At 39.2% G+C, this 24,437-nt stretch overlaps 2 protein-coding genes across 2 annotated transcripts; both read left to right on the forward strand.

Annotated features, from left to right (window-relative positions):
- Positions 1-2,901: 2,901 nt before the first annotated feature.
- On the forward strand, positions 2,902-9,839 carry ppm1kb (protein phosphatase, Mg2+/Mn2+ dependent 1Kb). Its single transcript, XM_046416224.1, has 7 exons — positions 2,902-3,057; positions 3,636-4,171; positions 4,341-4,441; positions 6,427-6,592; positions 6,861-7,005; positions 7,314-7,448; positions 7,953-9,839. The coding sequence occupies exons 2-7, from the start codon at positions 3,702-3,704 to the stop codon at positions 8,082-8,084; spliced, it is 1,149 nt and encodes a 382-aa protein (XP_046272180.1). The 5' UTR covers positions 2,902-3,057; positions 3,636-3,701; the 3' UTR covers positions 8,085-9,839.
- Positions 9,840-11,968: 2,129 nt separating this feature from the next.
- On the forward strand, positions 11,969-24,253 carry abcg2d (ATP-binding cassette, sub-family G (WHITE), member 2d). Its single transcript, XM_046416238.1, has 15 exons — positions 11,969-12,277; positions 13,406-13,465; positions 13,550-13,664; positions 14,124-14,276; positions 14,358-14,515; positions 15,113-15,264; positions 15,495-15,596; positions 16,058-16,308; positions 17,595-17,677; positions 19,619-19,708; positions 19,836-19,957; positions 20,358-20,512; positions 20,698-20,787; positions 21,821-21,933; positions 22,203-24,253. Exons 1-15 carry the CDS (start codon positions 12,066-12,068, stop codon positions 22,348-22,350), a joined length of 2,004 nt encoding a protein of 667 aa, XP_046272194.1. The 5' UTR covers positions 11,969-12,065; the 3' UTR covers positions 22,351-24,253.
- The last annotated feature ends 184 nt before the right edge of the window (positions 24,254-24,437 follow it).

The following is a 24,437-nucleotide window of genomic DNA, read 5'->3' on the forward strand; positions in this document are numbered from 1 at the left end:
ACTGTGCTACATGAGTCAACCACTGATGATTTTAAGAATAAAGTAAAGGCAGGTTTAGAGGTGGGCGTGGCTGTGTGTGAGAATGATGTAAGTAGGATGACAAGGAACAGGCACAGTGTTTAAATAACCCCTGTCAGTATAATCCCAGCTTAAACAGCTCCAAGCGGTCCAATCCACATGTATATATATTGGCTGAGTTAACCAAGGGTGGTAAACAAATGGGTACAGAATATAATGACATTGGGAGAGGCAAATTCTCTGTATGTATTCACATACTTGGCCAAGAAAGTTTGCCTAAGATTAAAAAAGCAAACAAATAGACTCACACCGAGGACTATCACAGCCACACTTCAGACACCTGACCCCAAATTGATCCCTTTAATGTCCCTCTGATCTCTGTCTGAAGAGTCGTTGTCTGTCTCACTGTAGATAACATCATTTTTGAAAGTACTAACTGCACTGCAAGTGTCCTAATTACACGTAGCTAATATTAAAGCATCCAAATACAAAAGTGACAGGAAACAGTGTAGTGTAGGCACGCTGACCGCATTGCATAAAGCATGAATAACTCTATTATAGCTCATATCGACTTGCTATAACACATAAACCTCGATTTTGAGTTCCTAGGAAGCCACGTTTATTATCCATGAGCTGTTATTGTCAGCAAAAACTGCAATAAGAATTAGTTTAATATGAAGCCCGTTAAGGTGACAGCCGTGTTTATGAGTGAACTAACGTTACAGCCTACCTGATCCAGCCACACTATCTTTGTATTTATGGTAACGTTAGCTTGCTTTTAGAGAGGAAGAGGAGTGGCCTGGATATGCGCTGTGTATACATGAATTTACAGTGTGCAGGCGTAGCTCAATATCTACACAATATCTGACATTTACAGGTTAAAAAGTTCAGCAATCACAACAGACGGCTCGATTACCCACAAAAACCGTTATAGTTTATGGTTAGCTAATTAACCATAGCAAGCTGCAGTATCGCTGTGTCGGTCTTATCGCTAAAAAAAAACAACAAAACAAATCAGAAATCCACTGGTTAACCGGTGAATGAACTGTAGGTAAAACAGTGTTGTAATATGTCTAGTTCACCGAGAATGAAAAGAGGTTGTTTACCTGGACAGATGCATACTGAATTAAGGCGTCTTTTTTCGGTTCTGCTCAGAAAACAAACTAGGAAGTGTCACAGCTGACTACGTCACTGGACTTTAAAAGCAAGGAAGCCATGATTGGTCCGTCGACCAGGAAGTGCGGGTGTTACAGCAAATCCTGTGACGTATCACATTCTGTGCAAGCGCCACTATTTTAATCACATACTTTATTTGATTTGGTACAGATTAGCTTATTTCCCCTCGGCAGTTTCACGCATTTGGTGCAATCTTTCTTTGATAATAAATTAATACTTTATGTTTATAACCTTATTCTCCCTATTCCCGCCACCATCCAAAAAGCGACGCAAGAGCGCGTTCACAAAAGAGATTTACTTTACTCTCTCTACGTGAAGATGACGGTATATGAGCATTTATGAATGTAAGTGAAATATTTTATCAGAAATGATTAATTAAAAGTAGTTGTGGAGATGTTGCAAACTCCCTCTATTATATAATGTGATGTACATGAAACATGGAGTGAGTTTAATGTGATGTTTGGAATAGAAGTGTAGATTGTAATAATTGTAGAGCTCTCTCTCTGGGCTGTCTGTCCTTCAGGTGGACTCATGCTTATGCCCACACTCCATATATTAGAACAATGACTAGATATAATAATATTACAGGTAATGTTAGTATAAAGTCAAACCATGCAATAAGCACACTCAAAAATTCCTTGAGAAATTGAACCAAATCAACCAAAAGCCTTTTACCGTAACTCTGTCAACCTGAGCCTGATTGTGAGTTGTCACAGTTTAGCTTTAGATGTCAAAGCAGCCACTGTGCCTTCCTTGCAGTCTCGTTGACTCACTAGACCATTTTCTCACTGAAAACACTGAGTGCACCCAGTTTAATAAAAACAACAGTTATTTGAATTTGGTTTTCATGATCATTTTTTGATTCAGACAGCAAAAACAGAAAACATAATAGTTCTCAGCTTTTCAGGCAAAAAACTTTAAAAAGGCCTATTTTTGTTTTAAATTGTACATGATTTAAGGATTATTCAGTATTGCCTGTCCCTTAATAGCCTCTGGTGCACATGAGACAACAGTTCAACATGCAGCAGGCTCACACAGACCTGGCCTTAGCATTAAATGTACTGTAACCACTTAATACTTCAGAAATGAAAAACATCATGTAAAACTTGTTATATTACATTCAATGTTTACATGTTGAGGAACCTTTTTTCTTCTGAGAACTATGGGAATGACCAAAAGCTTTTGAACAACTTCAGTTAATCCACTACATCGGATAATAATTGCAATTCTCCTTGAAATAGAGAGGAAAAATGACAACGTGCAACGAAAATGGGCAGTTTTTGCAGTGTGGCACCAGTTTGAAGTATTACTGTTTGCTAGAAATGAGGGGAGCAGCACTGGTGAGTTTTGTGCCTTAATTAAATTCGAGTTGGGTCAAAGGAAGATTAGTTCAAACAAAGGCCTCAAACGTATTACGTAATAGAAACCAATATTAGTGCACCGATCATAGAGGAAGTAGGAGGTGACTGGACCCCGGAGGAACAGTGAAAGATCTAAATGCGTAGAATTTCCTTTCTCCACATAAATGGTATCTACTTACAGGGCAAAGTCCCTCAACATCAACATCAACTGCTTCTCTGGTTGGCTGCGCGATACAGACGTTCCCGATTAATGATTGGTTAATACAGAAGTCATTAATCTGTCCTTCAGCCAATCATCTGCATTCTGCACGAGGCGGTGTAGAGGTGGGCGTAGGCTTTTCTTGCACACTGATTGGCGCGTTCATGTCACAATTCTTGTTTGATAACACTGAGGATCCACAACACTGGGACGAACGCGGACGCTTTCATACAGACACAAGTGACTTCTCCCCAAGAAACCAGCCGAAGATTAAATTATATTCACAAATTTAAGACATCTAAGGTATTATTTTTAGTTGTCACACCGCTGAAAGGTCAAGGAGATTGTCTCGTTAATGCCGGGAGAACTGCGAAATTCGAGCTAATGCTAGCCACATAGCTAGCCTGTCAGCTAACCACAGCTATTCTTAGCTAGCTAGCTGGTTAATGCCGAAACGAAACGAAAAGCCGCTCGCTTTGACGTTGGTCCTGTTCTTTTCTTTAACAACGGTAGTAATTATATTATTTAGGAGTAACTGTAACTGGATCACGGACTCATTCCACCTGGCACGTGTGTTTATATGGATGATGTTGCTGATACATTGTTAGCACTGGGCGCTAGTGACTGCCAAGAGTTGCATCATACATGTCACTTAAACGCTGATCCTATCGTTAGTCCATAGACCCGAGGCTGTTCATATGTAATCATGCACGCTGTCTGCTACATTTGCAAACAAAGAAATATGACGTGTTTAATTTAATTAGAACAACATTTTAATTTCGGCAGTAGCTGTAGTTGGCCTCTCTTGGTGGGGAAAAAAGATTTTGTAGTGTTTATTTAAGTTGTAGGTCCAGTCTAATTAAATCTGAAATCTTCCTCAGTGTTTGGACAACAAATCCCTCAGCCTGTGCATCCAGTGTTCCTCCAGTGTTTGCGCTGTCAGGGTGATGTCATCAGCCTGTCTCGTGCGCCTGGCAAGGTGCAGTGGTCCTCATGTGGGTCGCAGTGGTCTTTTGCAGAAAGCCTTAGTCCCGTTCCCGTTCCAGCAGGACAGCCATCTCCAGTTCACAGTCTTCCGGAGACAGCTTTACAGCCCTTCAGGAAAACGGCACAGCAACACACGGTTTGATGCAGACAGCAGTGGCCGCCCAACTACCTGGGATTCGTTCGGCATCTGGGACAATCGTATCGATGAGCCCATTCTGCTGCCATCCAGCATTCGCTATGGCAAGCCCATTCCCAAAGTAAGCTTATCAAAGGTAGGATGTGCCTCGCTCATTGGTCAACGCAAGGAGAATGAAGACCGCTTCCAGGTCTCCCAGATGACTGACAACATCCTCTACTTTGCTGTGTTTGATGGGCATGGTGGCCCAGAAGCAGCCGACTTTTGTGAGAAATACATGGAGAAATTCATCAAGTAAGGAAATCATTAGATATACTGTTTTTACATATGTATGCCAGTCGTTGTTGCAGGAGAATGACTAATGAACAGTTTCATTGTCGATAATTGAAAATGTTTGGCGATTGTGAAAAAACATATCTTTGTAGTTGATGTTTTCATTTATGTAGACTTTTTGTTGTTTCAGGGACCTTGTGGCAGAGGAGTCCAATCTGGAATTAGTATTAACGAAGGCCTTCCTTGAAGTAGACAAAGCTCTTGCAAAGCACTTGCACTTCTCTCCGAATGGTAGGTTCCTTCGTGTTAGAGTACATAGTTGCTCTGTGTATACAGTGCATATATATTTATATATACACACGTACAAATGTAATGAAACTTTCCTTTTTCTCTCTTCAAAACCTAACTTGCTTATCATCCTTAGGCTTTGAAGGAATGGATTTCCCAAGTGACATGACCCGACATGACATTTTTGGTTAGAGGTCTGTCATTTAAGCCAAAGTTAATTAATAATTAATGAACAACAAACCAGCTACAAGTAGAGCAAATGCTAGTGCCTCGCTGCTTCTGTTACACGGCCGAGACAAATTAAAGGAAAAACGTGTGTATTTGTGGATAAACTTAACAAATGTGGCTCGTTCAGGACACAAGCTGTCACCTAATTGTTTTTGAAGGGCATGGAGACAGTATGCTGTGGTTGTCACGGTCACGATCTCAACCCAATTAAACACCATTTAAAAGAATGGCCGTAGAGGTCCAGGGACTTGTAGAGTCTTAAGTCAACAAACATTGAAGCTGTTCTAAAGGCTTGTCGTGACCCAACACTCAATGTTGTTTTTTCCTTTAATTTGTCACCCATCTTATGATATATTCCCAATCTGCTGAATATATTGTTTAGCACGGGCATTGAAATTCATACTGGGGTAATTTGAGCACCCCTCATACAAATGAATTCAGAACATTGCTCAGTATGTTATGTGGTCTACATGTTAGCCCGTGTCTCATTGAAACTTTTCAAATTAGGTTGATTTTTCTCAAAGGGCATTATGTCTGATTGAGGTTAATTGTATATAAAAGCTAGCGTATCTATTATGTGGCCGTACATCAGCCACGCTGTGTGAAATGTCCCAGTATGCCTGTGTGTGTGTGCATGTTATCTACGGCAGCTGCTGACCAAGCTAAGAGCTGGAGGCCCTTGGCACCAATGTGGATGACGAGAGGCTAGATATTGAAGGAGAGTCCAGCGGGTCCTAAATCCTGGACTACGGGAAGGTTCCCTATCTTTCTCTCACTCCTCTCTCTCTCTCGCCCCCCCCCCCTTCTTTTCCTCTCTCACCAAGTGTATGCAAAGCTTCTTGTGAGACAGTGCTCCACTTTGACAAGTTGTGTGTGTTACATGTTGTCAGTGACAAATCTAGTCCACGAGTTGGAGCATGTTTAATATGCAGATAAGCTGAAAAAAAAAGCAGCTTGAAGAAGCTTGTCATTCTGTTGATTTCTTAGGTCAAATGCAGGCCTACAAATGTCAGCAGACAAATTCACTGGATTGTTAAGGAGGTTCAGATTTAAACTCTGGCCCAAATCTGACAGGATGATATGTGATGCTCTTGTAACCAGTTTGCATTCATTAAGTAAATAAAGTTTAGCTTTGTGTGTAGTGAAGGATCTTCTGCTTCAGCATTATTTGCATACTAAGTTCTCTGTAACCAAGTTGCTGAGTTCAAATATTAACATCTCAGTGCCTGCATTATTAATCAGAATCAGAAAGACTTTATTGATCCCTGGGGGAATTTAAGAATTGTTACCAACTGCCATGATCAAGTGTGACAAAGTTAAATTTGTAACTCTCAATAAATGCATGTTAAATTACAAGTAAAACAAAATACCCCTCTCAGGAAGCATGAAGAAAAGTATACATTCTTACGTTTATGTTTTGATTTTTGAATATCAAGATTAATTCTGCACACTTATGAATGTTGTGTCAGATAAGAATCATTATTTTTAGTTTCAGTCTTAGGTTTAAGTTTGCCATAAGATTTGCTCTGGACCTCAACTCTGTGCTGAAACAGTTTTACATGCATGTGTGACTGCCTAACCCCCAGTTTGCTGCAAGTCCACTTCATAACTTCCCACCCATGTGTTCGTGTTGTCGTGTGTGGATGTGAGAGTGAGAAACACATCATGTGATTGTTGCAAACATTGTGAACGGTGACTTTTTGAGTGGACTGTTCTTTTGGTATGTTCCACCTCTGATGTTTCCTTTTATGTCTCTGTAGTACCCGGGATGAATGCAGGAACTACCTCCACAGTGGCCCTGCTGAGGGACGGCATTGAGCTGGTGGTGGGCAGTGTGGGCGATAGCCGTGCCATGCTGTGCCGCAAGGGCAAGGCCCTTAAACTCACTGTCGATCACACCCCAGAGAGGAAGGATGAGAAAGAAAGGTACATAAATATTGTCCGTTTTTCTTCTTGTTTTATATGCACAAGTACTCATGTAAACCATGTCATCGACTACTGTAGAGCAGCCAGAGTATGAAAGGTTGTCATTTTAATGACAGCTTTTTGGCTAACACATTTAATTGCACGCTCATCGGATGGAGTTGTATCTGCGGTAACGAGGAGGATATAGTCAGTATTGTTGTTAAAATCACTTCGGCTCTGAACTGAATTAATTCTTTGCGTACCTTTCACCCTCTGCATCTGCCCCAAGGATAAAGAAAAGTGGAGGTTTTATCACTTGGAATAGTCTGGGACAGCCAAACGTCAACGGCAGACTGGCCATGACACGCAGCATTGGTGACTTTGACCTGAAGAACATGGGGGTCATTGCTGAGCCTGAGACCAAGACAACATTGGTAGGTTTATAAAAGTGGAAGTTGGAGTTGTATTCAAGAATATTTCACATGTCCACTTCAGGCAAATTTATATTTATAAAGATTCTCACTGAATTATAGCCAACAAATTGTTTAATATTTGCCAGCATTTAACAGATGGTACAGCAACAATTTCTAAATTTTAATCAGAATGATCCATTTTTCTCCCTAAGGTTTAATGACATTTTTCCCCCCTTTCTTTTATGAATTATAATAATAACTCAGAACAGGACAAGAAAAGTTTTCAGAAAGTTAGAAGTGTTGCTAAATATTGATTTTCCTTTCTTCAGTTGCATCATGTCCATGACTCATTCCTGGCACTGACCACAGACGGCATTAACTTCATTATGAATAGCCAGGAAATCTGCAATGTGATCAACCAGTGTAACGACCCCAAAGAGGCAGCTCAGAGAATATCTGACCAGGTACGATGTTCATCACTGGCTAATATTTTGTTGATAGTGAAACCACACAATGTATGGAAAGTAGGGGGGGGGGGGTTGTGATTTGAAATGCTGTGAGTTGACTCGCCAAGTGCATTGGGTGATTGTGGGAAGGTTTGTTGCAGCTTATGTTGTGGCAGATGGACATATTCCCTCAAATGAATGCTGACGTGTTCTGTTAAACAGACAAATCAAAATGCTCCTATAAACACTAAACAGTCATCATCTTATGCAGAGATTAACGTGAAACATGTTGACCGGGGCAGAAATGCATCACTCTGCATGACGTGCGTAGGTGCATCACAATTTTAGAATGGCATCGAAACTGGATTGTGGGCATTTTGGTCCAGAAACATGATGTCATCTTAGGTCTAAGACACTTATTTAACCTTAAATAACTTTTAACTTTATTAAGTGTTGCAAAGCGGTTGCAACTTTCGTACAAATGTTAATGTTTGGGCGGCTTGTGGTTCTTCTGTTTCTCAGGCTCTTCAGTATGGCTCAGAGGACAACAGCACAATAATCGTGGTGCCTTTTGGCGCTTGGGGAAAGCACCAGAATTCAGACCCAAGCTTCTCCTTCAGCAGAAGTTTTGTGTCCAGTGGTCGCTGGGCGTAGTCAGTAGGACGTTGGATGAAAAGGCGTGGTCTCTGGACCGAATTCATGTGTGCAATACAATCGAACAATGGTACCCTGATGGAAACAAACAGTAATACCCAACAGTTGCAACATTTTATTTAGAGAAGTACAATATGTATTAGCCTCAATGGAGTAAGAGGCAGTGAATTCATGACGCGCACTAAAAGCGAGAAAAATCCTCTTTATACAAGGTTTTGTCAACTAGCGAGCCAATGAGCTTTTTGTTTTGCTTTCTTTCTTTTTATTAGAGGTGCTAAAAGCTGAAAAGTGTTTGACTGGACAGACAGGAATTCGCGATGACATGCTTGGAGTCACTCAGCAAATATGTAGCCTGCCCTACATTAGCAAGACTGCCATTCGAGTCATTGTTTAAACCTTTTAGCTGTTCATAATGCCCAATTTTGCACTTTTTTATTGTCATGGTTAAAAAAAAAAATCACCTTTCTGGATTTTTACCAGTTGTTAAATTTCTCAGTGTTAGCAGTGGGACTACATTCATAGAAGAGAGTGGGAAAATACACTGACTGAGCTGCATTAGTTTGTCATTTGTATGAGAATACAAAATCTAAACGGTCATCGAAAGCCACAACTTCTGAAGCAACTGGAATACATCATCATTCTAAATTAGACCAAACAGAAATATTAACATTTTGAGAGAAGATGAACAAAACCCCAAATGTTGTGTGATCCAGTGAAAATGGAGTTGCTTCATGCTGCTCATACAAAGAACAGCACTTCAGAGGGATCGGGCGTATCAAAGATGAGACATTCATGTTTCTTGCCGTTTAAACATTGCTCATGCTTGTATAAGTGTGTGATTTGAGACGGATCTTGTCCGGGCACTTTTTAGTGTTCAGGGTACAGAAATGTATATTTAATATGTTTGTAAATAATTCTATTTATGTACAACTGGAAAACTGATAGTTCTCTGTTGCATTTACTCAACAACTCTGAATTTCTCACACACACAGGAACTCGGCTTGGGTGCTTGTAACTGTGTAAAGCTACAGCAGTTTGATCGTAACTCGGTTGCGACCAATAATTCCTCATTCCACTTACGTGTCACTTAGAAGGAGCGAAGCACACTTAATGCAACACTAAAGAACTGTTCAGCTAAGAGCCATGTATGACAATGTGAATGTTTGCCTCCACGCCCTCCATGACTAAAGAATACAATCAAACCCAGTAGGGTATAGGCGTAATTAAGCTGTGTAATTAAGTTGTCTTGGCTGACCTAATGTGGGCAGACACATTTTGTAGTGTAAGGCAGACATAAACCATTAGATAAGACAGTTTATGGTCAGTGTTGATCTTTTGTTTTGTGGTTGTTAAAGCTAGACGAATGCAACACTTCATATTTATCAGCTTCGTTCTGTTTGTGAAACATGTGCAGCCGCCAGTCTTTCCGTTTTATCGTTTCTATATGTTATGTAAATACTGTTTGTTTTCCTCCTTGTGCTCATTTTGAATGGCACTTTGATTTATTCTCTGGACTTTGCTCTTCACAATTAACACGTCCTCATTACAAAGTTCTCCGTCTGTTAAATCTGTCGTGCCGTGTTCAGGTTTTATTTGCTGTTTTCTGTTTCGCTGCTGTTCAGATATAATCACGGCTGCTGTGGATGTGTATCTGGGACCTAACTGTGACTGTTTCAGCATCGCTCTCTTACTAGCTTGTTGTATGTTTGGTCTGAATGGCTTGTGAGAAACTTTAATTAAAAACTACACCAAAAAGGATGTTGTCAATGTTGAACTCTACTATATGCAATTGTGTTTTCATGGGGATTTGAGAAATATTTTTCTATATGATGTCACAGTCATAAACCCAAAATGTAATTTTGAAAAAAAATATGTACAATTTTATTATATATCTATTATATAGCCATAAATGTCAGAGGCCAACACCCATATTTATGGTTTTGACTGAAATAATTTTCATCTTTTTTTTTTTTTAATATAAATACATTACATAAATATTTTGCAGAGGGATTCCTCAGATTTTGTTCAGCAGAGTTTTGCAGAAGGGCTGAACTGAATAGTGCTTTATAAAGCTAAAAAATAAACTTGTCAGTTTATAAAATGCCAAATCACAACACAAGTTATCTCATGACACCTCTGCACACAGAACAGGTGTGCATTGTACTTTTCAATTTACTTAGACCATGTTTGTACTTAAAGTATGTTTTACTGCACATACTACTGTACAGCTAAGAGTGTAAAAGCAGGCTATGTCCTTGCAGAGTATTTTTATACTAGTGTTGCTTCTTTTAGTTTAAAAAAATCTGCTTTCTCCATCTCTAAAAATGTAAGCCTGCTCTGCCCTTCCAAGCAGTCATAGTGTCACTCATACAAGCAATAATACAAACTTGATGTGAAAAGAGACCTCGGTCATTGGTGTGGGTTTGGGTGGTGAATAAAGGGTTAAACCACCATGCAGACTGGTGGGATCCCAGCTTAGTGTGCGGCTGGACGTTGAGGCACCTGTCCCTGCTGTCATGAGCTGATGTTAGTCAGCCTGCAAAGCCTCTCCGCTCTGTTAGTGTGCAGCGGCGGCGCTCGTGAAGGCTGCAGCAGGACTCCAGCACCAGCAGCTTTCTCACAGTCTCACAGGCCGGTAAGTCGCTGCAGCTGAACTTCTCCTTACTTTCCTCACCTTACACTGTGGTGGTGATCTTTTTCCATCAATACACGCTTTATTTATTTATTCTGTAGTTCCTTTAAATGAATCAGGCCGTGTTTTAAAATACTCAAGTCACGTGTCCTGTGAGTGGAGTTTAGTTTGTGGAGTCTTGTTTGGTTAGAAAAATTACTCACCTGTAGACTTACAGTTAAAATTTGATCGTTTCTAAACACGAATCTTTAAAAATGGCCGAAGCTGTAAAAATGTAAGTTATTCAAAAAATAAAATGAAAAAGAAAAAAATATGATCCTGAGGTATGTCGTGATATATTACGTGTTCTCAGTTTTGCAAATGTTACAGCTGTGGTCATTTCCTTTCAACAACACAGAAAATCAGTTGTACATGAACACGTACACCACTGAATCTAATCTAAAAATGTGCCACTAGGATTCTCAAAGTTGAATCTTACACTTGCTAACAGGTTGCCAAAACCCCCCACATCCCCTAAATGTCCTCAGACAGAGCTCAGGCACTGTTGTTGACGATGGTGCAGGTTGCAGGGAAATGTTATTTGTTAAAAGGAAAATAAAAATAAAAGGCCACAGCAGTATCCTAAGGAATTTGAGTCATATCTCATGAGTAATTTGTACTGGAAATAGTGAAATAATGAAAACTTATCTAAAAAAATAATTAAACAATGGAAATATATCCAATGTGTTTTCAGTTACTTTAGTTATTATGCATATTTTCATTTATCAGGTTGTGATCTAAGAAATATATAATATAATATTAGGACGTCTGTTTATGCCTACATCCCCAAACCAAAAAAAAAAAAAATTCTTCACAGACAAATATAGTCTGTGTTTTAATCTACACCATGGACACAAACTGTACTGTATTTTATTTCTGGTTTACATACTTAACTCTTTTCCTCTAACCTGACTGTTTGCCTTAAACATAAGTGTGTGCTAGTGCATTAAAATGAGGAAACTGTTGAATTCCTAAGATACAAATATGACATCTCCCCTGAGCGTGAAAAATGTCTTTTGTTAATAACGTGCTGTTAAATATTATTCATATAAGTTTAGTTGCAGTCTATTCCATCTCAGTTGCACTTCCTTAAAGCGATACCGGTCCTTGTCTCAGCAGTATTGTACCATGGGAGATTCATGCTCAAGCACATTAATTGATTTGTGTCTTAAGTAGAATAAATATATTTTTCTTCACATCTGCTGATTTCCTGTAAGACTAATGTTTTATTTCATCAAAGTGTATGGTTATTTAATGATGCTAGCGGACGTGGTCCTTGTTTCACATCGCTCTGTTTGCTGCAGGAGATTATGGAGAGAGCCAATCACGTCAACATTGCAATGATAGAAGACATTGGCACCAACGGGACGACCAGGTCAAAGGTCACGACGGCCTCGGACCAGAACAGGCAGCCGCGAGGCTCCACCATGAGCTTCCACAACGTCCAGTACAAAGTGCAGCTGAAGAGCGGCCTGTTCAGCAAAAGGAAAACCAGTTCCAGGGAAATACTGGCCGACCTCAAGTCAGTTGTGAAATTTGGCGCATCCTCATTGTCTGTTCTGTGTCTGTTCATCTTTTGCATCTGCGTCAGTTGTATCCGTGTCTTGATTTTCCTCTACTTTCTCTCATTTTTCTTTTCACTCACACAATGGGGGAACATGGAAATGCTACACCAGTTACAGAAAAACAAAATTTACACCCTCGTCTACTCGCAGGGTTCAGTGGAAAGTCTGACGAGCTGTTTGTGACGTGTTTTCACATTGTTGCTGATTTATTCCAATGTAACCGAATGCGAGCCTGCTCAGCGTTGCTTCAGATTAGTTACAAGCTTTTTTTCCCAGAGGTCGAGATGAAAAATCATCACGAATCTGGTGATTTCTGCTTCGTTTTTGGCTCAGTATGTAACAAGTGTGCTGCAATACTTCTTCTGAGTCCCTTAATTTGGGAGGCCATGTTACAAACAGCAGTGGTTCTTCATGTCACTTCAATATGGCTCATTGTATCCTTATCCAGCAGGACAATAGTGAATGGACTCTTACATTGGTCTCTTTCTGATGGTATTAAACACAGCTGACATTTCCCATGAAAGAATGAATCATTTCACACAAGTTTTTGGTCCTTTTTCTCCTTCAGTGGTAATTATATGATATTAAGCATGGTTTCTTGCATATAATCTCTCTGATGCACTAAGGAGCAGTCTGCCAGGGAAACGAATTAAACACCATCACGTGATCCACTGCCAGGATTTTATTCAGACTTTTAATTCCATTTTATATCACTTCTCTGGTGCTTTTGTGTAACTGTTCGCTCTGAAGTCAGAGGATTTTCTTTTAATTTTTTTTGTACCACAGTATAGATTTTCTTTTGTGAGTGCGTAGCTTTCAAGAATTACTTATGAAACCACGAAATCCTCTCACGATTAGTTTAGAAGAAGGTCGAGGAGGAAAATGATTTCAGTGCTTCTACATTTCATCACGTCTTAGAATCACATTAATCCACTTTGTTTCACACTCCTCACATTTGTGTTGTAAGACTGAACTCAGGTTATATACCTTAGAAATGATTATATATGTCCCTGTCTTTGCCTTTAAATGAAGTTAACCATGTTAACCAAATTGCTTACAGAGAGCCGTGTGTCATTGTCTTACAGTGGAATAATGAGACCTGGCCTCAACGCTATTCTTGGACCAACTGGAAGTGGAAAATCTTCGTGAGTATTGCACTGATTTATTCCAAGTAACCACCTGTCTTAGCCGTAGATTTATTTAGCTATTCTCTGTTTTACTGCTCAAAGATTCTTGGATATTCTGGCTGCGAGGAAGGATCCTTCAGGTCTCTCTGGAGAAGTACTCATTGACAGAGCGCCGCAGCCTCCAAACTTCAAGTGCCTCTCCGGCTACGTGGTTCAGGTGACTCATATTAATCACTTAAGCCTGCATGAAAACATTTCCTGGTTGACAGTCTTGTGTCAACCAGCTGCTAAAAGCTCCAAAGTGTTTACCAGCTTGTCGCTAACTTTGTCTGTCTGCTGTTTGGTGCTGGGCACAGTGAGTTCATTGGAGTGTTTCCACTGGGAAACAATACCGATGAGAACAGTGGAACTGAAATAAACCAGTTATTTTGCAGGCTGTAATAAAATATATATATATATATACATATATATATATATACATATGTATCCCAAAACACAGAAAAGCTGAGAACTTTAGAGTTTTCCATACACTGATTACAGCTTTGAATACAGGGTTTGCACTTTTATGTCAACAATCCTCTGCATTAAAGGTCTCAGGAAATTTAGACGTTCGCAAACAGAAATGGTCTTTCCCGTTTGTGACCTTTGACCTCAAGCTCTCATCTGCTTTACCCAGGAGGATGTGGTCATGGGCACCCTGACTGTGAGGGAGAATCTGCGCTTTTCTGCAGCACTGCGGCTGCCCAGCTCTGTGCCTCAGAGTGAGAAGGAGGCCCGAGTCAATCATCTCATTAAAGAACTCGGTCTGACCAAGGTGGCTGACTCCAAGGTAAGAGTTGTGGTCCGCTTCAAGCCTCAACACACCAGGTGAGGGTCAGGACAAGTTGATTGTGTGGGTGGTTTTCCTCAGGTGGGGACGCAGATGACCCGTGGAATCTCCGGAGGGGAGAGGAAGAGGACAAACATCGGTATGGAGCTGATAATCGATCCCTCAGTTCTCTTTCTGGATGAACCAACCACAGGACTGGACGCCAGCACCGCTAACTCTGTCCTGCTGTTACTGAAAGGGTATCAAAGAAGCTTTTCTGACATTATTCATTGCCTCTGAGTCTACTGGGATCCGAGTCCCTGACCCGGGACCGCAGTCTCAGCCGGTGCTCAGCTGTTCTTAAAAACTAATTTAACACATTTCCTTTTCAAACAGCATACCTTATGTACATGTAAGTCACTTTATTACAGTGTCTAATGTTCATTGGAAAAAAAACAGCATTTTTCTAGAAAAAGGGTTTCATTTTATGTTGAATATTCATTTTAGGATAAAAAAAAAAAGAAAGAAAATTAGAAGAAAATTTCATGCTTAACAAAAGGTTGATCTTGAAATAAAGATAAGCTTGCTTGTGTATGCCAAAGGAATTATTTGTATTCATCATATGCACACACTCAGTGTTTAAGTATAATGAATAAATAAATAGATTGAATTAAAGATATTAAACTACCGTACTAACTATTTTAATCAAATGTCGAAACAGCCTTGACTGTAAAACACAAAGCATTTCGTTAAAGCATGAATCTGATGAAGAGAAGGTTGTTTTTGCTATCAGAAGGCAGATTTGTTGTATTTTCTATGTTGTATTTTTTTATTATTATTATTATTTGTCTTTTCAGAATGGCCAGTCATGGGAGGACCATAATCATGTCCATCCACCAACCACGATACTCAATCTACAGATTGTTTGACACTCTGACTCTGCTGGTTTGTGGTAAAATGGTTTACCACGGACCAGCGCCGAATGCTTTGGACTACTTTGCCAACATTGGTGACTATTTGGAAATTTATTATAATCACAAAATACTAGATATAATATGTTTGTATTGTTCCTGATGTTTTTAATGGCACCTGAAAATGGAAGTGCATGCAAATGTATATAAAGACGTCGTAGAGCTTTATTCTAATAAGAACAACAAGAAAATGTGACACTAAAACAACATCTTGATATAATCTTGCGCGTGTATTTTAAATGTTTAATGTATATTAAACATATTCCAGGCTATCCCTGTGAGCCCCACAACAACCCAGCTGACTTCTTTCTGGACGTTATTAACGGGGATTCGACCGCCACCACTATGACCAAAGTGAGCGGGTCTGAAGGTAACAGCATCTGTTAATCATTCCACGAATGACAATGTCAAGCCGATGTCTTCATATTTCTGTCTTCATTGTAGGATGGATTTGTAAGTGCATAAAACACATGAAAGCATTTTGTTGTACAAAATGAATAAAAGAATATTTTAACCATCCCCATTTGAAGCTTGTGTAATATCCCTGGGATTAAACCGTAGATATGACCTAATTTTTCTTCAAGATCCAATGCAGATAATGTAGTCACTGATAAGAAGTTTCTCACCGAGCTGAGCTTTAGATGAAGACTCGTAAAATTCAAAGCAGTATCAAAAGACTTGTGGAACCAAATTAAAACCTCTTCCATTTTCTTCCATTTGAAGTGGAAAGTCCACATCATGATTACATTAATCCAGTGCTTTATGGGATTATTTGTGTCTATTGTAGAATTTCCAATACTTCAGTCATTTTCTTCCTGTGTGCGTGGCCAGATTTGGACTTTGAGGAGCTCAGCAGCTCCAGGCAGAATATTGAAGAGCGCCTGGTAGAGGAGTACAGGAACAGCAGCTACTTCAGCGACACAAGAGCCGAGCTGGACCGCATCGTCCAAGATAAGGAGTGTTTCTCGTGTTCAAAATCCCGCACCATCACCTACAACAGCTCCTTCTATCACCAGCTGCACTGGGTGCTTAAGAGAACCTTTCAGAACCTCATGCTGAACCCACAAACATCTGTGGCCCAGGTGATACAATACACAATGGAAAATACCAAAAATGAAAATAAATAGAATATAATAAAAGCAGGAATTAGCACATACATAAGAATAAAGAGTTTTGATTATTTGTACCGCTGCTTGGATGAAAATAGCCCCAAGTCCTGGATATGAAGCCTATTTTTTTATCTTTGTGAGAGTTAAATGAGAAGATTGAGATCACTTTCATTTTCTTAAACAGTAAACAGATAGCTGTTAACAAGAAGTACATGAGGTTGTACCAACATCACTTTTACTTTGTTCAAATTTTCAGAAAGCAGAAAAATGATCATTGTTATTGCTATTATCATTATATACAGGATGCATAGACAGCACTCTGGAGGGGTCAAGACTTACTGCCCTCATTAGTCACCCCATGGCAGCAAAATGCCATCAGAAGTCTCCTCACTTTAAGAATTATTAACAGCTAATTGGCCCTAAATAAGTCAAAATAATCCTACAAGAGGGGCTCTAGGTGGTGTGGGCGCCGTAATCGGCTTTGGTGACTGTTGTGACCCCACTCTTGCCTCTTTAGGCCAGGTTCTGAACTGATATCATATCTGGCCAAAGCCCCTTGGCCCTGGCCCGGGACTCATCACATGATGGCATCATGACCTATCACTCTACTGCTCCACTTTCACATGAGGGGCTGTGGGGACTGAGGTGAACAAGGCTCAACCTTATTAGCTTATCCCTTCACCCTGGGAACCGCTTAGTCCTGTCATAATCTGTAAATTGTTAGAACTAAAACTTGTGTCACTTTCACTTTTCTCACTCTTTTCTGTCGGCCCCCTCTGTTCTGATTGCTCTCTCAAATAGCGTAGTTCGGGGGAGGAGCAGGGTGTCCACTTGACCCCCAACCCTTCAGAAACATTGGCTTTTTGGTGAAAGAGGACACGGCTTAAGTTTTATTTCAGAAACTGTGGCACTGAGATACTGCACTGTTGTCTCAGATCATCAACATTTGTCCTTTTCTTTCCAACTAGCCTTAAAGTTAAACCTTTCTTCGCCATAAAGTCAAAAAAAGACAAGAAGGACACTCAAGAGACACTCAAAGTCTGGTAAAATGAGTAAGAGAAAAGAGGAGTATGAACAACTTTAGTGTGAGAGCCACGCATTCCATCTTATGTCCGCCCTAAGTGTTCATGCTCATGCCAAACATTCAAACAGGGTGTGTATCAGACGTTCTTATGTGCTAATATATGTTAGGTTTCCAATTAGGACTTTCTAAATGGCTGCCGGTGTTGTCTAAGTGTCTCATGTTTTTGTCTGTGCAGCTGGGAGTCAACATCTTCCTTGCCCTCATTGTAGGAGCCATTTTCTTCGGGGTCAAAGATGACCAGAGTGGCATTCAGAACAGGTGAGAGAACTGCTGAAAAAAAAACACACTGCTTACGTCCAGACAACAGCGAGGTTATGTCCTCCGCGAATTGTTCTTTTTTTTTTTTTTTTTTTTTTTAGCAATCTGAGATCTGAGATCTGAGAACACATTTTCTTGGCTCCAGTATTTTTCTACAACTTATTATTCTTTCTTTCAGTTAAATAAAGGGGGGGAAAAAAACACATCAATTATTATATAATGTTGACAAATCCAGTCAACCCAAGATATTCACTCTAACTGTCAGGTAATTCAAACAGCAGGTTTAATAAGACTGTTGAAGGAAAGGCACATAATCCCATAAATTAATAATCTTGCAATTTCCTAGAATAGTATGTGGATATGTAATACGGGCATGCTGATTATTGCAACGTCTTTCCTAATAATTGTTCAGATGTTTAAGTCGGTCGCTGCTTTTAAGAAACAAGTGTGAAATGTAGAGCAATTCCTGCACAGCTAATCCTCTTACCGTATTTTATTGGGCACAACCTGGTACTCACAAGCACATCAGAAAATCTCAATGGTCTCCCCTCTTTTTTCTGTGCATGCTTCAGTGGAATATAAGGTTCTAATGTCATTATGTTCACGGTCAAAGCATAGGCAGTAAGGCAGACTCCAATGCATGCAGCTTAACTGTCTCAACTTATTCACCCGCTCCCTCCTTTTCATCAGGTGCAGGGCCACAGTGAAATCAGTCACCTTTAAGTCCTTCTATGTGTGTATGCACCACAGCATATTTAGTGACATAATCTATACAGTGTTGACTGTTTGGAGTCAGCGCTTTGTGAGTGACAGCCAATCAGGTGCAGAATTCACAGCATTTATTTTTACATAACATTCATTGATTCATTGCGCTCAGTATTGGAATGTAACTAAGCATAATTTTCTAAGTAGTGTACTCAAGTATTACTATTTTATTTGACCACAAGACTCTGAGACAAGAAATGTGTTGTTTTTCATTTCTTTTTTTCTGGAATGAATTTTAACATTTAAAGGGGGAGAAAAAAGTGAAACAAGAAGAACAGACAAAACAAACACCACAGTGGTGACACACCAGCTTAAATAATCTTAATATTTTGTGTTAGATGTCCAGCATTTTGACAAACAGTATCTTACACAGATACCACTATTTTTTGATGATCACAGGATTAAGTCCCTTAGAGATTTTTTATCCTGGAGTATTTTTAAGAGCTAAACATATTTTTGGTGTCGTTGCTGTCATTGTGTCATTTCTATACGTTGTGTATGTGTGTGTGTGTTTTTAAATAAACACGATACAACATAGATATGTACACAGATGTTGTTGCATTTGGAGTCAGGCTACCTGTTTCTTTCAGTTTCCATTTTTAGTGCTAACCGATTAGCTTCGTATTTACCATACAGACATGAGGGTGGGCTCAATCTTTCTCAAATAACTCCTGGAAATAGAGTAAAGAAATGTATTTCCCAAAATGCCAAACTATTCCTTTAACAGGCAGGCAATCAGAACAGATGAATGACTCCAAACGGGCAGTCAAGGGCCAAAGACCAAGTCAGACAGCGATGACAAAGGTTTGACTGCTATGACAGGAAGGTGCAGTCAACAATCTGGCAGAGAACCCTGGGTTTGAGGGCAGGTATGTAGTCTACATATAGTAGGGAAGTCGTTGAGAGAATCAAGAGCAGGTGTGCAGGTGTGTGTGTGGGGAGATCATGGGATCCAAAATGGCAGAAACTGTCTGTGGAAAACTGCTGGACAGGGAGGGAAACTAAACGAAACTAAATGAAATGTTAGTGGCCAAAATTCCAACTGGGAGAAGCTGTCACACGCACATTACTGTGCTTTAACTGAGCTCCTTCTGTTTGTTTGGCCCTTCAGCGCATTGCTTTTGTTTCCTTTCTCATATTCGTTGCATTGCTGGGTTTTTTTTTTTTTTCCTACAGGATGGGGGCCCTCTTCTTCATCACAACAAACCAGTGTTTCAGCACCGTGTCTGCAGCTGAGCTCTTCATCACTGAGAGGAAACTGTTTGTGTATGTAATCAACATGTCAAGATATCATATGGGACTCAGCAAGCTGACATAACTGTGTCATCTGTGTGGTTAATTCAACACCAGTCTGGACTGACTTTCGATTTCTTCTTCGGTTTTCTTGTGACAGGCATGAGTACATCAGCGGCTACTACAGAGTGTCTGTTTACTTCCTCTCTAAGATCGTGTGTGACATCACCCTGCGCACCATCACCTCTGTCATCTTCAGCTGTATTGTCTACTTTATGATTGGTAAGAGTGACACATGTTTAAACTAATGTATTTGCACTACCCTGTCAGCCATTTTGCACTACTGTTTATACTGTTTATACTGTTTACACTGGTGTTTATATCATCTACTGTTTTTCACTTATATTACACTTTTTTATACTATATAGCATTGTTTATATTTATATTTATTTTGTTAAGAAACTGGGCTGATACTGGGACCGGGGAAACAAATTTCGTTCCACTCATGTTTTACGTGTGTGAAATGACAATAAAGCTCCTTGAATCCTTGAATCCTTGAAATGTGGTTTCAATGTTTGAACCATACATCAAATCCCCAATTTAGAGGCAGATAGCTTATTATTTAGAGTCTGATAAGTGTGTGTGTGCGTGCATTTGTGCGTGTTTCTGTCTGCCCACTCAGGGCTCAAACCCACTGCAGCAGCCTTTTCCATCTTCACACTGACTGTGACTCTGGTGGCCTACACAGCCACAGCCATGACCATGGCCATCTCGGCTGACCAGAGTGTCGTGGCCCTCGCCAACATCTTCATGACCATCACCTTTGTCTTCATGATGGTGAGAGACTCGGCAACGCAGAAAGAAACACAAATGCACATAAACAGTCTTAAAGTGTACTTTGTTGAAATGTGACATTTTTAAATACTGTATATGAGTGTATTTTATGTGTTTTTTTCTGCTGTGATGTCAAAATGTCAGATGTGAAAAAAAAGCTCAAGCCTCAAGTTTTGTTGTGTTGTTAGATTTTTTCAGGTCTCCTGGTAAACCTTCCCAGCATCATGGACTGGCTGGCTTGGCTGAAGTATTTCAGCATTCCTCGCTACGGCCTTGCAGTAAGTCGAAATAAAAAAGAGGCTTTGACAGAAAGAGTTTCAGTGAGCGTAATAGTAAGAACACACTTACCCGACGCTGAAAAAAAAAATTAAAAAAAAGATTTGTTTAATACAGCTTTGACATTCCTGCAGCACATCTTTATCATGTGAGTCATCCATCCCAACAGTTATGTCAGCTCATAATTCATCCAAAATATTTGATAGAAAGTTTGGCAATCAGACACCTGTTAACATATTAATTCATGTTATCACCTGCCTGATACTGGACTGTTGTGGCCACCACAATATTGTTATTGAAGTTAAAAAAAAATATATATTTTTTTTTGCCAAAACTTGATGCAGTTTTTTAACTGTAATTGTGATGTTTGTAAATGGCCTCAATCATGTCTTTGTCATTTCTCTACTGGCAAGTCTTGTTACCACCTGATGGCTGACATATTTGATGATACTGATGTACTAATAATAAGTTTATGTCGATTTATAGATGGACTAATCTGTCAAGCTCCAACTGACACTCTTTTCTCTCTTCTGACTTTGTGGTTACATGCCAAGTAGACCTGATGATGACACGATATCAGTCAGTCAGTGTATGGCCTGTGACTGCTGTTCTCTTGATTGTTTTGGCCTTTAACCAACACGCCTCATCAAATATTGGGATGTTCTTATAGTCTAGCATTATTTACACTGACATTTACTATTTGCACATTTTATAGTTTCAGCATTTAATGGACAGAAGCACTGAAGCCTACATTTGCCTATATTAAATTAAATACTGCCTAGTGCCTACATGCATTGTTGGTTGTACAGTTAGTTTGTTAGTTGATCCTTGCACAGTTAAAATGCTGTCATCATATGTTCCTAAGACAACTGCAGAGGTTTGCACTAAGCAGACTGTGAACGCCTTCATTTCTGAGCGAATTTGCAGACTGTATTTCATAGTTGATCACCACAGATCAGCATTCAGTCCACTGACTAATGTACTGTATTCACTTTAATCTGCTCAGCAATGATTGACTATGCTGTCTTTGTTCAGGCCTTGAAGATCAATGAGTTTGTGGGTTTGAAGTTCTGTGAGGAGGCTGTGATCAAAAACACCAACGTGTCGGCTACAGTGACCAACTGCAGTGTGAGCACAGTCGGCCCGACGTGAGTAAACCTGCATACCGCATAAGCTCTGGTCTTAATAGTTTGTACTAACTCTATAATCTGTTTCCCTAAAACAAATTATTTTCAAATTGTTTTTATTTTTAAATTATTTCCAGTCTATACCAGGTCTCATGTTAAAAACTGACATTTTTACTATCATTTTTACTATCATAAGTAGACATTTACAAACATTTATGAACTACAAAAAAAAAATCAGCTTAAATATTGATATTTAATTAAGGGACCAGCTGGGACTTGTGTTGTTTCAGATGTACTGGAGAGCAGTATCTTGACTACCTGGGGATTGAGAACACCCCCTGGGGACTGTGGGAGAATCATGTGGCTTTGACCGTTATGATGTTTATATTTCTCATCATCGCCTATCTGAAACTTCGATACATCAAGAAATTCACTTAAATGTGTCATTCTGCATATTTTAATTTTATCTTCAAGGAACCAGGCCAGTAGATATTCATCAAAAACATTGAAATAATGGTACAATATTTTGGGGGAGATGCACTGAGAAGACTGATAGCCACCCTCATGTCTGTGTGTAGAGTATGGAGCTAAAGTCAGGAGGCAGTTAGCTTAGCTCAGCGTCTAGACTGGAAGCAGTGGAAACAATTAGCAAAATGACATTTACCAGCTCCAAATGTTTCAGATGTCATGTTTGTTTAATCCTCGTGAAAACAGAAGTGATGAAAAACAGTGTGGACTTTAAGGGAGTTGCATGCTACAACAACATACAAAGATTTTAACATTAACCAGCCGCTAAGCACTCGTGCCACAGTGTTTCACTGCTGCTTGCCTTGAAATAGTTGACATTTGAAATACAGCAGGTGTAAAACCACAAGTTAAGGCAAATTATGACAGTTTTGATAAACAACATTTTTGAGTTGTGAGTTTCAGGAGGTTCAGCTTTAAAATTTTTTTTTGAACTCCGAAGAGTTTCCCTCCTGCTTCTAGCTTATGTTAAGCTAAGCTAGCTCCAGAATAAAACCTACGTTAATTGATTTTCTTTTGGGAGGGGGGCAACACAGGAACACAACACTGAATATATTATCACCTTATAAAGTTGATATGGTTAGCAAACAACAGCGTATTCACATATCCAGTAGACTCAGAGCAAAGTTTACATTTACTTGGCTGAGCTAATTAGGTAACTAAATGCTACTAAATTTCAGCCTTTTTTTCTTAGCATATAATATGTTTTTTGAGCGTTTTCACTGAAATCATCTGCCTCTCATGCCCAAACATTACAGTATGAGAGCAGTGACAGTGAACCAGAACAATTCAGTTGCATACGTAAAACCAAAACAATGAGATGGTAGTACTTTGGTTCACTTAATTAATTAATTAATTAGTTAATGTAAGATTACTGATCAGATCATTTAATGGACAGATATGAGTGTATCAGTCTTCTCATTTAGGTGAATAAGCCAGTTTTCCCTAAATAAATTTCTTTTCTTTGAGTCTTAGGTTTGCACTTGCATACTTGGATATTCGGTATATGTAAACATCAGTTTTACCATCTTTGGTGAAAACCATGTGTCTCCAAAATCTTAACTTTTTAGGAACTAATGTGGCAATGTACTTTATTTTTCTTGCTGTTGGAGTGGTTTTAAAAACCAAAGAGAGAAGAGAGTTTTCTGACGTTTATAGGTTTTCACACAACACCAGTGATATGGATAGGCTAAATGTGTGATATCTTCCTTTCAGGTTACTGTTGTTATTTATGAATATTTACATTTGCTGTATTATTTTAAAATCAGACTATGCCTTTTTCAGTAGTCCACTTTAGTAATTCAGTAGTTTTGTTATTTTCCTTCGCACAATTGACATAATTTTTTTTAAAACTCAGCTCTGATTGTTATTTTAGATGTTGTAGTATTATATCAAGATGTAGATGGTATATGTTCACTTTTTCAATTGATTTCGTAATTTTGTTTAAAGAAGTTTGTATACATACGTTTATACTCTGATACAGCTTTCAAGAGAACATTTATAAACATTTTCATGTAACCTTGGTCTTAAAGTTTTGGTTTTTTTTTTAGTACAGCCATCCAATTTCCAGTGTTTTGTTGCTGACTTATAGTAATTTCTTTTGAGATTAGTTGTTCAGGTGTGGCATAATAATTGTATTTAAAAGAATACTAAGCAATTCTTTCTTCAAAGATCTTTAATTTCCTAATCATTTCCAAAAGTTTCCAAAAAAGCTGTATAATTTAGTAATATTACAGGGTTTAGTGGTGCAGCCTGGTTTTACTGGTGTCACTGCAGGTCAGCTGAGCATGCACAAATGTCAAAGTCATCTATAAGTAAACATACAATTTAATATATATAAAAATATCATTTGCAACAGTTCATGACTGAATATCCACTTGCGTTTAAATTGAGCAGTTCTTTCAAGAAAGATCAACAGCTAATTACAAACCCCCTAAATGCAGTAACAAAAAATGAGTCTTTATTTTCGTTGTAATTACTACTTGATAGTTCTTTTAAGG

The sequence above is a fragment of the Scatophagus argus genome, chromosome 2, assembly GCF_020382885.2.
Source record: "Scatophagus argus isolate fScaArg1 chromosome 2, fScaArg1.pri, whole genome shotgun sequence".
NCBI lineage: Eukaryota > Metazoa > Chordata > Actinopteri > Scatophagidae > Scatophagus > Scatophagus argus.

What these genes read in the sequence shown, in the direction of transcription:
- ppm1kb (XM_046416224.1), top strand. Translation starts at nt 3,702, where the DNA reads ATGTCATCAGCCTGTCTCGTGCGCCTGGCAAGGTGCAGTGGTCCTCAT. An exon ending in AGGAAGGATGAGAAAGAAAG is followed by an intron (nt 6,593 to 6,860) that starts GTACATAAATAT and finishes ATCTGCCCCAAG; the next exon opens with GATAAAGAAAAGTGGAGGTT. An exon ending in CTGAGACCAAGACAACATTG is followed by an intron (nt 7,006 to 7,313) that starts GTAGGTTTATAA and finishes TCCTTTCTTCAG; the next exon opens with TTGCATCATGTCCATGACTC.
- abcg2d (XM_046416238.1), top strand. Translation starts at nt 12,066, where the DNA reads ATGGAGAGAGCCAATCACGTCAACATTGCAATGATAGAAGACATTGGC. An exon ending in TCTCCGGCTACGTGGTTCAG is followed by an intron (nt 13,665 to 14,123) that starts GTGACTCATATT and finishes TGCTTTACCCAG; the next exon opens with GAGGATGTGGTCATGGGCAC. An exon ending in ACTGAGAGGAAACTGTTTGT is followed by an intron (nt 19,709 to 19,835) that starts GTATGTAATCAA and finishes TTCTTGTGACAG; the next exon opens with GCATGAGTACATCAGCGGCT.